Source organism: Dermacentor variabilis, chromosome 10 (genome assembly GCF_050947875.1).
Source record: "Dermacentor variabilis isolate Ectoservices chromosome 10, ASM5094787v1, whole genome shotgun sequence".
Classification (NCBI taxonomy): Eukaryota; Metazoa; Arthropoda; class Arachnida; order Ixodida; family Ixodidae; genus Dermacentor; species Dermacentor variabilis.
The window spans coordinates 19,687,911-19,704,070 of NC_134577.1; the positions used below are offsets into that span (position 1 = coordinate 19,687,911).

The 16,160-nt window shown below is 44.4% G+C and overlaps 1 protein-coding gene across 1 annotated transcript in view; it reads right to left on the reverse strand.

Moving 5' to 3' along the window:
• alphaCOP (coatomer subunit alpha) overlaps positions 1-16,160 on the reverse strand; it is a 28,839-nt gene that overhangs the window by 11,546 nt on the left and 1,133 nt on the right. Inside the window, exons 2-9 of the mRNA XM_075671855.1 lie at positions 15,042-15,426; positions 14,074-14,245; positions 12,445-12,602; positions 9,073-9,235; positions 7,287-7,488; positions 5,712-5,851; positions 1,217-1,438; positions 158-320 (exon numbers count right to left, since the gene is read on the reverse strand). Coding sequence (XP_075527970.1) covers positions 158-320; positions 1,217-1,438; positions 5,712-5,851; positions 7,287-7,488; positions 9,073-9,235; positions 12,445-12,602; positions 14,074-14,245; positions 15,042-15,426 — 1,605 coding nt within the window. The remainder of the gene's footprint in view (positions 1-157; positions 321-1,216; positions 1,439-5,711; positions 5,852-7,286; positions 7,489-9,072; positions 9,236-12,444; positions 12,603-14,073; positions 14,246-15,041; positions 15,427-16,160) is intronic.

A 16,160-nucleotide genomic window follows, 5' to 3' on the forward strand; every position in this document is an offset into this window, starting at 1 on the left:
ACACAAAACCCATAGCATATATGGAACGAAGTTCAACTGTATCAACTTCACTACAATTCCCAAAGTCTTGCCATATTGAGTCAATGGGGACTTATAGCAGCTTTGTTACATGGCTTTTCTTTTGTTTAGGCCACAATATCAGGGGAAAAGCGCTCACCTCATCATACTTTCGGTTGACCAGAGCAAGCTTGAACCGATACTCAGTGGGGTCGATGCCCAGGACACGGGGCCGGCATTCACGGTCCAGGCAATACACACTCGAGTCCTTCACACGAGTTATGTAGATGGGCAAGTCCAGGGTGCGGATTATGCCATGATCTCTGCGATCCAACCCAAAAGGAGAAGATGTGACTACAATACACTGCTTACAGGAACTAGACTGCTGACAGTGTGAAGTTCATTCAAAGGATACCGAGGCTTTGATAGAATAACAATCTACAGACAAAACAGAGCATCAGCAAGCCTACCCTTAAAGGACTGTGAAAGAAGTATATCTGACACTCTCTGCCAAGCTCAACATTTTGCCTAACGGGAATTCATGGCACAGGTGCTAAGCATAAGTTGAACTATGAACCAGAAAAAAACTGATTGGAACACCCATTACATGCAATTATATGGCTGCAATGTAGCTGTTCTTTAAGTGTAATGTAGTCCCTAGCGTATATATTGAAGCCTGAAATAGGCCACTGTTACAAATGCAGATGAACCTGAAAATGCAACAGTGCACTGTGGTAGGTATTGACTTGTTAACGTTTGAACTCAAGCTGATAATTACAATCACTTTGTCTTCATATTTCTAAAACAATGATGTCACGTTACCCTGCAATCTATCTTTCAGTAGCACCTTTCTATAAGCTTTTCTTCCTTTCCTGGCTAGGGTAGCCAACTGATCAGTACTTTGAGTCAGCATTCTCGGTCGTTCACTTTCGCTGATACATCACACTTGCATGATTTTTCACATGGCTAGCACCGGACACATCTGTGCCTGTGGGCGAGAGCATTCCTGGCACAATGCAAAGCCCATCTGTCTTGGCACAGTGACAGGAAAACGGTTACTAGAAGCCGCCGACAAACTCAAATCTCATGAAAGTGACTGCATTTCGAAGAGTAAATGACCAAAACTACCATCCCTGGTTACCTGCCTGCCGTTTGTGCTAACATTCTCACTCCCCTCTCTTTCGACATAATCACTGAGCAGACGAGTGTCGGTGCTCACCCATTGGTGAGGGTGTACTTGATGTGGTTGGAGGTGGTGTAGACGAAAACACCAGAGTCGTCCCAGGCACCGCTCTTGACACGTGTGCTCTCCTGAACGCTGCAGAGCACCTCCAGGTTCCGGTTGCAGATGGTCAGAGTGTGCTTGGCCAGGAGTGCCACGTGGCTCATGTCTGAGCTCCAAACCACATACTTAGCCTTGGCCTTGACCGAGGCTCGCTGCCTGAAAGCATGGACGAAAAAGCAGTGTGCTATGCACTCAGGTTGCAGCAACTAAAGAGCAGTGTTGTGGGAATATTAGAATTTACCAACAGTAGTTTGGAATATTTTGCTACTATTAGAATTAGCTTCAAAGATAAAATTTGACGCTCGGCTTTTCATAGTGTGATAATCAGCTCCCTATACTCAGCTTCACCACAATACATCCATTTTACATGGTGAAACATAATTTTCGTGCAGTGAAGCACATTAAAAGTGGAAAGGGGAAGCATAACGAGGCCTAGAATGCATTGATTATACATGTGTGCACACACTGTCTCCAGTCACAGTACAAACACCGAGCCTGACCCCTATGGTGACCCCAATAGCTACCCCCTTTAGTGGCAGCATCTGTCTCAGAGGAGCTTAAGGGACATAAGGGTTGTGTTGGGCAATAAAAAATTAATAAAAGTAACATAATTAAAATAGGAAACTAAGCCCTGCCTGCTGCACCGAAGTATTGCAGGCAGCTTAAGGGACAGTGAATGTGTTGAACACACATCATCTCTCATCGAAAACACCCATTTTCAGCCTGCCCTGGAAATATATTTAAGCAATAACTGTAGCTCACAGTCTGATTACGAAACTACCCAATCTTAATATGTGCTTTTTTTTGTTATATAGAAAAGTGCGCCCAAAATTGATGCATGGTGCAATCGAATGCAAAACTGAAACCACCTTTGCGATGTTTGTATGCTTCACCGCTTAACCATATGCAGGGCAGTGAAGCTGACTTTAGGAACTAGCCACCGTTGTGCAACACACAATGTGTGTTCTTGCCCATTTTTCTTGCTAGAACATCAGGTATGTGTTACATTTCTTCTTTCTTTAGGAGCATTAGTGTCAATTCTACATTAGTTTTTTTACCTTGAACACATGGAAAGTGGGCGCACATTTGGTTCAAGGGCGTACTAGAATTGGGCAAATACTGCAAAATAATTCAGCAGCGTGCTTTGGGGTTTTTTCTGCATCTTGTCTGAATCGACCTACAAGATAATGCAATCAATTTGCTTGCTTTATCGGTGTTGAATTAACAGAAGTCAACTGTATTGACTTCGAATTTGCTTCTAACTCAATATCCGCTATTTGCACATGCCTACTAAAGAGACATAAGATAACAAAGTGGGCTGCACACAGTGTGAAGTGGCGATGTCCCTCAATGTGTTTCTTTTTTTTTCCATTCAAAATTTCAATGTACTAATATTGGCACCTGAAGTGAATTCTCACCTGAAGTCAATGAATACATAATTTAAATCACGAGTGGTTCAATTCACAGACGATCCTGAATATATCAAACTCGGACGTATCGAATTATTGTCAATGTCAACCAGCAGTAATATTCCCTTGAAAATCCCATGCAGAAGTACAGCACTCTACTATGTGTGTATCAAACTCCCATTCACGGCCATGTTTGATATATCAAGCACTGTGCTGTGGTGCAACCCTGCAAGTGTGATTCTCTTAATAAGTATGCTATCACTTCTCGGGTTGTAAGAAATATTTAATGTTGATGAATTCGAAACGGCACTGTTTTGGCAGAGGAAACATTCTATATGAAAGGCCGCACATGTCGTGGAGGAAAGATGAGCAGGATGACTATCAGTTTTGCTCACTGCGAGTATGGACTGCTCGTGTAAACTGAAGTCATCCCTTATTAGCACGAGCAAATCCCCACTCTGCTTCAAGAACGTGAAAGACCTCCTAGTGGGATACTCGTTCAACAAGAAAGCATGGATGACACTTGATCTTTTCAGTGAGTGGCTCCCTGCATGGCATGCCGAACGGGAGATGTCCGTGCCACCGGTTTGCTCTTGTAGGCAAGGGCTCTCCATAAACATTACGTTACACTTCGCAAGCAAACCAAATGGATGGTATTTTTGCATTACAGTTTCGATTTAATAAAGCTATCACACTTAAAATCTGCACTTTGGTAGTCTTTGCAGTAAATACCATCACAGCAGCGATGCGCAAGACTCATTGTTGCACGATTCACCGGCTGCCTGTCTATGCTGAATGCATTTGATTCATTAATTAGAGTACACTGTAAAATTCACACTTAATTTTATAGCAAAAGTTAAAAGAAAAGAAGGAAGCATGCCTTTGATTATGCCACCTACAAAGATAAAAGCCTAAGTTAGAGTTGAACTTCACGCAGGAGGAGGAATAAACTTTATTTGTGCACAGCAGATTTGAGACCTAGGCCTCTCTACCTAGATGACGGCCTCGAGCCCTTGGGCTCTGGCGGCATCTTCAGCTTGCTGGATTGCCTCGAGTTGTTCTTCCGGTGCACAGCTGAGCAACGCGGTCTTCCACTGCTCTCTGGTTTTGTTTATTTTGTTCTGTGTGGGTGTCCGAGGACAAGCCCAAATTATATGTTTTAGGTCCGCCCTTTCTTGACAGAATCTACATCTATCCATGTAGAGGTCCAGGTAGTAGCGGTGGTAGGCCACCGGGTTCGGATATGTATCTGCTTGTAAGAGGCGCCATGCCGGCGCTTGCCGTCTACTTAGCGAGGAGTGTGCCGGAGGAAAATGGGCCCTTCCCAATTTACAGTGTTTGGTGATCTCGTTAAAGCTGGTCATCCGGTCTCTCTCCGTTCCCAGTACTTGTTGTGTGTCATCTGCTCGGACTATCAGTTCTCGAGCCAGGTTATGCGCTATTTCGTTCCCGGGAAGGGAGGAGTGTGCGGGTGCCCATATAATGTGAATGTCTCGATCTTCACGAAAGTTGTTTAAAATTCTCAGCACTTCCGGCGAGGTTCTTCCTTTGGCATAGTTCTTGACGGCTGTCTTGCAGTCGCTTACTACGATGTTAGCTTCCGTGGAGGCTATTGCCAGCGCTAAGGCAGCCTCCTCCGCAACCTTCGCCTTCCCTGTTTTTACCGTACCACTAACTCTGCAGTCACCCTTTAGACTCATAGCAACTATCGACATACTCTGCCTATTTGCATACGCTGCGCCGCATCCACATAGACCACGTCCCTGGCACTACGGAATCTTTTGTGAAGAGCTCTTGCTCTTGCATTTCTTCGATCTTGGTGAAACTCCGGGTGCATGTTTCTGGGGATTGCGGGTATTGATAGATGTCCCCTTATTTTCCTTGGGATGTCACTCCGCACTCCATGCTATGCTTTGTAGGTTATTCTGATGTCATCTAAGATGTGTCTCCCCGTCAAACTCTGTGTAAGCGTTTCATACTGCGCTACTTTCTGGACCTCAATAAGTTCATCTAGTGTGTTGTGTACGCCGAGCGCCAAGAATTTCTCGTTTGACGCGGAATAAAAATTTATTCACACGTAACATTCATCGTCGCCAATTTCAAACAACTTTTTATTACTATCTATGGACCACAGCATGCCACCTTCCTTCTCGTTCACTGCATCTGATATTCCACAACTCTGGAGCCATTCTACTGCAATCACAAACTGGATGGTGGCCCACGCCAGACTAACCCATTTGCCAATTCTTCCTGCAGCACATGCAAGTCTCAGGACCATCAAAAAACATGTGACAGCACCATTGCCACTAAATTAGCAGGTAAAAAAACTTGTTCTGCCACCATCTTGTGACTATAAATGTAGCGCTGACTCTACTGTAGGCTGTTGTGACTGCCGCAAATGCAGTTTCGTGTCCAACCGTAATATGCACACATTAGAACCAAGTTTTTTGGAAAGAAAAAGACCTGCATGAGAACCGATTAAGTATGTAATCATTCACTGTGAACTGCTGTTCCTGCTTCGAAATCTACCAAAGACAGCCCGACAAATGGCATTTTCGATGGGAGATGGATGATATGATACATTTATGTACTCCTAATGTCGCCAAGACAGACGCTACAGCCACTGGAGTCTCAACTGGATTCATTATTGGGATTAGGTGTGCGCTTACTGACCAGCAGAGTTCAAATCACCTGGTGAGGGCCAATTCGAGGATCAAAATAATGGAAGTACTGGCCCGTAGGCACTTATGGGCGAGTGCTAGGACCTTCAGATGGCATCAAATTAACTAAAAAAAGTTGGATTAACAGAAGTGGAATTAATGGTCACCTAATGTAAGATGTACAATTTATCCTTATCAACAATTCAAACAATTCACAGTTGAATCTGTTCAATGGAGACCTAATCAGAGCATTTCTAGATATCAAATGTACAATTTCAATAGTAAAATCAGAGACGCTCTTGAGCTAAAGCTTAAGCCCTTCAGTTCCAGGGCAGCTTAAATGAAAGCCAGTACACTCACCTTCCCTGGGTCACATCAAACAGCATCAAGCTGTCTGAATCACGCAACAGAAGCATGCCCGTGCCAGCATAGAAAATCTCATCGCAGCTAGGCGTTTGCACCTTCTTGCTGACCTCATTCTTCATGTTTTTGATGACAATCTGAAAGTGAATCAGCAATAATGCAAAGTTACAATAGTTTAGGAAAGACCACTGCTGCAATGCCATTTTTCAATCTGCAACGCTTAACAATGAACACATAAACAGGTCAGCACATCTTTCCTGAGGAGCTTGTTGTAATAGTTGCTGTTTTAGCTTAACATTCCCATTTTTTAACAAGATTAAAGCTCACACAAATGGAAAAAGGACAAGCCCTAATAAGAAAATCAAATTTTTTCTTCACATCCTTGCATTATGAACCCACCACACATATGAAAGACGTGGAAAGGACTTAATCTAGAGGTGAAGTCAGGTCTAGAGTGAAGTCACAGTGAAGTCAGAGTGAATCTAGAGTGAAGTCAGGCCTGACGAAATGACGTCTGGTCAGGAAGAATCGTCGCTAGAACAGGTAACTGACGCTGACCAAGGTGAATTAGTCAGTGCTGTGGCACGCTCCTGAAAGTCTGACAGACAGTGTCTTTCGGACCTTTATACAGTTGTATCACATCTACCCTTCGCAATTCATTGCTCCTCTGAAAACTCATTATCACCTGGCCGGTGCTTTGGCCATATCTGGCCCTTGCACCAAGAAACCCCATATAGGTACATCACACAACGTTGCAGATGATGATAACAACATTCTTCGTCAACTTCCTATGCATTAACATGGTCTTCTCGTGTCCTCATCATGTTTGCACTGCATTAGCATTCCAAGATGACATATCTCACTTACAAATTTAGAGAGATATCACTCTACAACTGTCATCTTTCCTTCTGATGAAAGGTGCCCCCCTTCTAGGAGCTCACGTACAGCACACTCATGTGAAGCAAGATGCAAGCATGAAGTTTCGAAGTGGGTTGCCGCAAAGCTATAGTGAGCAGTGCAGTAGCCAATGGCAGAGCCTCCTGTGTGTTCTGTCCCTGCTGGATCATTGGCAAATGAATGGGAAGCAGCTGTCATTGAAACTAAAGCTGTGGCACCATTTAGCCAGGCTGTCTCAAGCGCATTTTTCGGATTTGTGACGCTCGATGCTGAGAAAAACAAGCATGAGCATCAGAAAAAGAGTAATAAAAGCAAAATAAATTTGAATATTTTGCTTATGAGTGCTTATCAAAAAGAAATCTGCCACCACTGCACATGAACAATGTAATTTCTAGAGCACATACAACTGTTGCCCTCCACCGTCAATGAAGCACAATAGGGCACTGGCAATCTTAGTCGTTACCCTGCCCAGAATACCATGACTCTTCCCCTAAGTGGTGCCTTCTGAGACAGCAGTTTAGAGGTCACATGACAGAAACAGAGTATATATGGGAGGCTACGCGAATGGCTACAGCTACATTATATGTAATCTACCAAATAAATGGTGCATGCTGGCATTAAACTCAAGCCACTTTAGTGCAATGGCAAAGCAATTTAGCAGAAAGAGACCCTCACATTGTGGGTGCGATCAAGCACAGCGAAACGGTTGCGTGCCACCCAGACAGCGGTGAGGCCAGTGGACCGCTTTCCCTCGACCATGTCAGGATTCTGTGGGTCATAGTCTTTAGGAACCATGCAGAGGTCGTACGTGCTGTTGTCTGGGTTTGCAGTGCGTGTGTTCAGCAGAACGGCATTCTCTGCTGGATTGTACGACATGCTGCAGAGAAAAATATACGAAATAGAAAAAATTATTATCAGTTGTCCAGTTTAAGTTACACAAGTGGCATCGATAGCAGCATAGTGAAGGGGCGATGTTGTTAACTTCATGCGACAAAGCTGACATCAATGAGTGGCACAATGATTGTTGGTTGACAATGTAATGTGCAATTCATATTAGCAAAATATTTCTAGCATTGTGGGAAAAAACTATGGCATTGCATTCTACAACCATTTTAAGTATCACCTCGTTATTCCATAGCCATGAGCAAGATGTTGCAACCATGGGATCAATATATCAACATGCCGAAAACATGGCACACCAACCACAACCTCACAGAAGCTGTTGTAACCATCACAGCGACACCATGGTTTCCGAAATTAAGCCACACACATTGCCTAATCACGGAAAACATAAGAAGGCCCCTTGACAAGGTGAGCAAACTTGGCAACCATGGCGCACGATTTCCGCTAATGCCCTGCTGCTACTGGCGCCACCCTATGATGTCATCGGAGAATGAAATGGGGCAGCTAGAGCCGTGAAAATTCAAATTGAGGGCGACTAACTTGTAGTACTTTGAAATTTGCCTGACCAATACCTTTGGTTTGTGAGCATTAATTATTGCAATTTCTTTTGCTGTTAGTTCTTTAATGTATTGAGAATACAGTAAACCCTCTTTAACTAAACTTTGACATCTCAACATATCAGTCAAGTCAAATTTTTCCTGGCTCAGGGCCAACTCCATGTATCTTTCACCTTTTATCTAGAAAGGCTTGTGCTCCGCACTACGCATATCTTGAAATTTATCCCAATTTTTACAACTTCAAGTTAAGATTTTACTGTATATCTAGAGCAAATATGATGGCTTGAAAAAGCTAGTGACGTTTCACTTCATGAAGTTGGGTGATGCGCAAAGTATGGGTGCTACAGTGCACATGAAGCTATTGGCTCTCGGTGCGCCTAGACTGTCCGCATCGCAGATCGCTTTCAAGATAGGGCTCGTGTGGCCGTGCCATACGCAGCAGCTGCCGGAGTAGGAATGTCTTCCTCCCAATCTCCCCCCCCCCAACGCCCCCTAGACTCCTCTAGGTGGTGTTGCTTTTCCGTGCACTCAGCCCGCTCCTTCGTATTTTCCCCAGCATGCGATTCTATTCTCTACCTCCAGGCGCCTCCTTCCTTCGGCACTCGCTTCCTTCGTGGCTTCAAACTAAACATCACCAACTTCCCTGGTGGGCCACTTATGCATGCACGCAAAAAAGTGTTGCAGGGCCCCATGCCTTGCATACCGTGAAAAACTGACGAACGTACCAGGAATGGGTACAAAACGCTGCTTCGGCAACAGCAGCTCCTATTGTGGGAGCCGACTTTGCCAAATGGATTACAACAACTTTTAATGCCAATGATAATAACTTGTCACACTCGCAGTTCTTGTTTTGCACTTAATTTTCAAGCACATGCAATTTTTTTTTGCAATACATTCAACAACCTAAGTATGGTACCTGAAAAGCAGCTAAGAACAGTAAGCTGTTTACTGTTAACTGTTTACTAAACAACTGTTAGCCAGGTGGCACAGACTGCCCATACCTAAAGACAGGGCTGCGGCTGCCACCTCGGAACTGCAGGTAGGCCACATCCTTGGAGGTAGTAAGGTCCAACCGTCGCAGGAAACGATCCTTGCAGTAGTACAGCAGGTTACCGTGTAGGGCAAAGGCAGGGCGCTCACGCTCAAGCTTGAACAGAATCATGCCTGTGGGATGAGAATGAAGCACAGCTTGTGTTGACACTATTGCCAAGAAACAAGGAAAAAATGGCAATGAGGGGAGTTGTAAAGGCAACGATGAGGCAATGAGTGGGGTTGTAAAGCGGATTGCAAGAAATGCAAACAGAATGAGAATATAATGTGGTGATACGCAGAGTACAAATTTTGTATGACTGAAATTTACTGAAGGGGCTTTATAAAAAATTTGGTACACTTGTTGGCCCCGTAGTTTCTGTTTGTGGGGGCGCATATTCCCCAATTGTGCAAGGACAGCTCGGATGGCCCAACAGGGTTGTTGTTGTTGGCACGGTAAGCACCAATGGTGGGTTAAAATTTAACTATTAAACTCTAGTGTCAGAGCCCCAATCTGATTATAAGGCACGCCGCAGTCTGGATTCATTTGCTTCACCTGAGCTTATTTAATGTGTGCCTAATTGAAGCACAAAAGCATTTTTTTCATTTGGCCCCATCAAAATTCAGCCACAGAGGCTGGGTCGAACTGCTATGTCGTGCCCGGCAGGGCAATGCCACAGCCATTGAGTTACTGTGGCGGGTGCCAGCAATAAGTGACTGCCAAAAAGAGATGCGTATCAGAGAGAAAAACATGATGTGCTTGGACTTATAGGATAAGGCTCAGAAGTAAAAAAATAATAAAGTAAAAAGGATGGATGGTTCACCCAACAGTGATAAGTTTAAGAAATTGAGAATGGATGCACTTGTGACAATTCAGATGTCTGCTATGCACTATAAACACCTCATAGAACATCTGTAATATGCCAACTTGGGAAGAACCGGAAAACCGGCAAATGACATGCCAGCACGGGGGTTGAACCAGCGGCCAGCACTGTGACAAAAAAGATGGCTGTGTCGGACAGGTGGCAACTGTAAGCATAGGAAAAAAGTTTATCTGAACCACGCCCAAGACAAGTTGCCACAGAGCTGGTATAACAACAATGCCATGACGTTTTACAGAAGCCAACATAGCCTGGTCCACATGTACATCCAATGCTACGAAACTAAGTTCAACCTCATGAGGAAGAGGTCAAGTTAGAGCAGAGAGCATTTGAAAAAAACGCATGCTGAAAATTCCTCCACAGAACTATCACCATTCTATGTGTCCAAACTAAATCAGCCAGTACGATGAAATGGCACGAATTGACTGCACAATGTTCAACACTGCTAAGGGAGAAGTCTCAAGACAGGCAGGAGCAAAATACCAGACGAAGCTGGTGTATTTTATTTTTTAGACGAAATAAGCTCTGCAGAAATCTTACAGGTGAAGCAACTTTAGACCTGACTGAGGTTTACAAAGGTACCAAGCAGCAGTGTCAAGATACAGACTTTACAGATCACGGAACATCCATGCTGGAGAATCCGAAACACAGAACCACTCTCTTTTCAAGGCACTCACTCATATAAAGCTGGCGTTTCAAAAATACATAAATGCATCCCTTTGTAGCCCTCACTACAACAGGGTAGACAGCAATTTCTTTTACAGCGCATCTCTTAGGTGCCCGTTCCTGCGTTGTAACTTGTAACCGATCGAACGAGCACAGCAAAAGATAAAAGCCGACACGGAGGAAAGTGGAGGAGGAGCGGAGGGGAAACGGCCTGTGCATGTGCCGAGTTGCCGGCGGCGACGGCATCCGCTGCCATGTGAGCGACCTCATCTGTGCTTCCAGGGGGGGGGGAGGTGCGTGAGGTGAGGGGGGCACTACACTCGTGCGCGGGATCTGCTGCTGAGGTCAGTCGCGGTACCAGTGTGTGTGACGGGATTCACTGCTCCTGCAAGGGGCGATGGTGAGTGGCTACGAGTAAGGCTTGATGTGATGCTCCCTTGGACATTGTCACCGCTGACACTGGTGGCACGATTTCCCTGTGACAAATGGCCACTCTCGTCATTGGTGGAACGAAAGCGTGAGAAGAAAAGCGAAGTGCCTCGCAGGACGAGCTGTGCAGCAACGATGGCCACAATATGGCGCCAAAGTAGCACATGTCATCTATATGGAAACAAAGCGCACTACTTACAATGTTCTCTTCCTAATATAAACCGTGTACGTATATAATCACAATACAAAATATTGACATGCAAAATGAAAACATGTATAGAGCTGCACTCAAATTTTGCACTAGGAAGCATTGTAATCATTGAAATTTTTCTTTGTCGAACATTTAATCACACCTCAGTAGATAGCTGGAGCACTTATTTAATATTTCTTTTGTTTGATGCTTCCAGTTGTCAATAGAACATAACGCTGCCATCTGCTAGTCTTTTGGTTAGCTCAGATGTTAAAGCAACTGACCCTCAAAGGTCATAACCCCTGGTTCAATCCCTGATCAGGGATGAATTTTTCATTAACTGCAAGATTAGCTTTTAGAAGGACACTCAAATTGGTCCCTTTGTCGCATCCTCTTGCAGTCAAGGCAATTTTTTTAGTACATTATACAGTACATGAATCCCATGTACAGGCGCCAACAAAAGCGGTACACTCCACGCAGTCCATGCAGCGGGAGCCGGAGCAGCAGCACACTGCATCGCGATGCCATCCACAGGCGGCATCTGGGATCGAGACAGCCAATGGGTGCCCTTTATTATCGGCAGACATGATCCCAGATGCTGCCTGTAGATGGCGTTGCGATGCAGTTTGCCGTTGCTCCGGCTCCCGCAGCGCGGACTGCGTGGAGTATACTACTTTTGTTGGCACCTGTACATGGGATCGGCTAGCGCAAAACAGGGGTAATTGGAGATTGCCTTCGTGATGTGGTGGCCATAAGATATGCTGATGATGAAATTTTATCACCTGTTTAATATTGGTTCCAGTCCTTTTGTATGGACACTTAATTCAGGATTTGAAGGTCTTAATTTTATTACTATCGCTACTGCCCCCTTTTCTTGTGCTTCATAACTTTTTGTAGCTGCTGATTTTTGCACTCGTTTTTTCATTCTGATCTTGCTGCTTTTGCAGCTCACTGGTTTCCACATTTGCAGTAGTAGCTTTTTTTGTTTCTGTTTTACTTTTCATTTGTGTACCTGTCCACCCCTAACACAGAAAGCTCTCTAAGAGGCGCATTAGTGGTAGCGTACATTTTTTTTTTTTAAGACGCTTTTAAGACACTATAAGTAAGTCTACCCTGTACCTTCAGGGCAGTTCATCTACAACAGCAAACAAGGCCTTACAAGCTTACAAGTAACGCACCCGAATCATGTCCTGCTGCAAAGAGGTTGAGGCTCGGGTGGCTGGCCAAGATCCAGAAACGATCATGCTCGCGCCGGAAAGTGTGCAGGCAGGTGCGTTTCGACATGTCCCACACTCGGATGCTCTTGTCTTCAGAGTTACTGAGGATGAGCTCCTGCCTGAAAATGAATTAAGAAAAAACAGGTAGCTTAAAACCCTTTTCATAAGCCCATTTTACACTCACTTAACCTACTTGGCAATGCTTCACTTAAAAAAAAAAAAAAGAAGGAAGGGAAGCAATCAGTGCTTAGCCATTGCAGAGGATGCGTTAGTATCTAGCATTAGCGCAGTATACCATACAGAAATAAATATTTAAGAAAACTGTTTAGGATGCATGGCACACAAGAGAACAAGCATTCAGGCCAGCTTGCAACACCATGTACTCGCAAACAGAAGGCTGTTAGGCAAACCAATAAGTATAACATATAATCTACGACTGCGAGTTCGTGACAGTTTCAAGTGGATGCCAGCTTCCTTGTTCATGAGCCTGCCTCCACATCACTCTCTAAGGCACATTAAAGAACCCCTAAACAACTCTAGGCTAAAAAATTTGTTATGTAGTGGCATCTGTGTAACAGTTTACAATGAACATACAGCGGGAAAAATTTTCTGGAATTATGCCATAGCAGCAAAATTACAGACATTTGATCAACAAGTATTTGAACAAGTAGATGAACAAGAAGACACGTGGGGTGTTTGTGCTCTGCCAGTGTTTTATGCATCTTACTAACAAAAATAAACTAACGAAATGAAGTACGCAGACGCTGTGATTTCTCTCAAGCCTTCACTACCTCCCTCAACAGGCACTCTCTCTTCCTGGCCACACACTCTAGTTAACTTTACGTAGTGCAGAGAAAGCTACGGGTCACAACACACCCGAGGAGAGACTCATTCATTGTCTGTCTCGAACCACCCTCCGCGTGACACCGACCAAATGGAAGCTCTACAAAAAATTTGTGGTGCATGATGACCAATGGGGATGATGGGCAAGCCTCCCCACCCTCCTCAGAATACACAGCTGGCTCTCGTCATGTTGGCACCATCCTCCCTTGTCAGCTGACCGATCGACAGCTTTTACACTGATGACATCACGTGCAGGGACCTGCCGGTGCCACAGCATGTGAAGAAGGGACCGTAAAAGTCTGAAGAGGAGCACAGGATTTTTTCTTGAATTTGTGGCATCCTCGTGGTGCATAGCTGTCATGCTGCATGCAATGCGTGTTGATATAAATTTTGTAAAAAAATGTCAGAGGTGGTCTAGGGGCTTTTTAAGAATATAATCCCAAGAAAACAGGCTTATACTGCCAAATCATTACAAAGTGACATGGTGGAACACTGCTCCAAGAAGCCATACTATCAACAAGGACATGAACTAAGATACTAGACACACAAGAAGTGCAGTATGCGTGTTCAGTGCTGTGTTCCACCCCGTTATAGAACCTACTGGCCCGCTACAGCATGTTATTAATACAATGTGGCTAACTAAAACCAGTAGAGAAAATTTTATCTGACAATTATGAAGAGGTGAGCCCTATACAGGCTGAGAATGTGCAAACACCACGTGTCGAATTAAAGAAGCTATATCCTTACCTTGGGTGGAACAAAACGCAGGAAACATTGCAGTAGTGGCCACGGCAGGTGTCCACTTCCCAGGCCTTGGACTCATTCATGCGCCAGAGCTTGATCTGCCGGTCATCAGCGCCCGACACCACGAGGGGTGCGGTGGGATGGAACACTGCCCAGTTTACACCACGTTCATGACCTAAGGCAAAGTCATGCACTTGTGATCAGTCAGCTTGCTTGAAATTTTGGCATCGCTCAAGTCTCTAACATTGCAAATAATCCTTTCCTATGATATACTCATAATTCCACAGTGCGATCAGTGTCTTACGAAAAATAAAAATTGCCTTAGCCAATTCCATGGCAGTTTTGACATAACAGCTGATGAAGTCAAAAAGTAGACACTAGGAGACTGCATAGAAGTTCTCAGTAGGCAGATTTCACAATATTCAGAGCACATGAGCAGCAAACTTCCTGGCATCATGATTACAGTCTCCCTCATCGAAACACTAAGGGGAATGCCACAAATAATGCCATGGTTGATTTTTCCAGCAAATTTTACAGGAAAGTAGGGGCAGCTCGCCTCAACCCCGCTACCCTAATGCAGAATCGTTTTATACTCAAATCTCTGCCTATTAATCCCAAGAGCTAAGCCGGTTTGTCATGGCAGAAACACAACATGCTTCTTACCATAGCTGCCCTCCAGCCTGCTAAGAACTTCTGCTTTCCCAGCATGCTTAGCAGCAGCATATTGTCACTCACAGTGAAATCGGTCTATTGCTGAATAACATGGCTATGTGTCATCTAGAGATTGAAAACACAGTTGACGGCAGCAAAAACATAGCGGTAAGAGTGATAAGATTAGAAAAGCTGCAGGCATAAGATAAGTTCGGTTACTGCAGGACAGGGCTAATAAGTGGTAAGATGCTGGTGAATACACTGAACAGTCAAAACAACAAAGAAAAGAACTAAGTGTGCAATCACAAGGGAAGCTGTACCATCGAGGAAGTGCCGCACAACAGCATCTGACGTTCCAAACAGATCCGTGTGACCCGGATTCTTCAGGTGTTCGTCAAGGCCCCCCGGTCCAGGTGCGACATTCTTCTTTCGAAGCCCTCCCAGGTCCCAGACACGGATCGTCTGGTCAAGTGAGGCCGAGACCATCAGGTCCTCGGACGGGTGGAACTGGGCGCACATGACGTAGTGGGTGTGTCCCGTGAGCACGCAGATGCAGGTGCGCGACTGCCAGTTCCACACGCGGATGGTCTGATCGTCCGAGGAAGACAGGATCCACGGGTACTCGTGGTGGAATGTGGTTGTACGAATGTAGTCCAAGTGGCCTAGCAGTGTGAACATGCATCGCCGCTGCTTGTAGTTCCAGACCTAGGAGCAAGAAGTCATAACGTTAACATGCGTTAAAGTTTATAGCCTTTCCATCATTTGCAGGCAACACTATGAAAGACATGGCAACCATTTACAACAGCAGCTCTAGGTTGCAAAAAATTATGTTACTTACTGAGTAAATACATGAAAAGATATGATTTGACGTAACATCATCTTTGCACATTATCAGTGTGATATACGAAAACAGTATTGCAAACAGGCCATTGCAAATTTATGCCACTTGACATAAACACTATACTTGCACAGCTTAAACCCTCCAGTGCCTCACAAATCTGACGCAAAACAGAAAATATAAGTATGAAAATACTATAAGTATATATATTTGTAGTTGCAATATATGAATTAGCTATTGCGCAAGGGACCTGGCAAACCTATACTATGTCACCTGAAAACATGCACAGGTTGTTTCTAAAGATGTTTTTCTCTCTCTTATGATTGCACAACCTGCATAGCACTCGCCGCATGGCCTGTCAATTACGAAATGAAGTAATGGTTTGTAATTCTAGGCACTTAAACAAAAAGGTAATTTCCAGTTTCCATGAGGGGCCCTGTTCGTGTGGAAGCTTATATTGTTCTTTGGAGGTTATTTAAACAGCAATTTACAGTATTATTTAGTCATATGCATGCTCCGTCATGGCAGCATCGTAAGATACCAGGAGGGTTTGTACTCTTGTTGGTGGGAAACTCTTGCAGCTGAAAGCAATAGGTTTAAG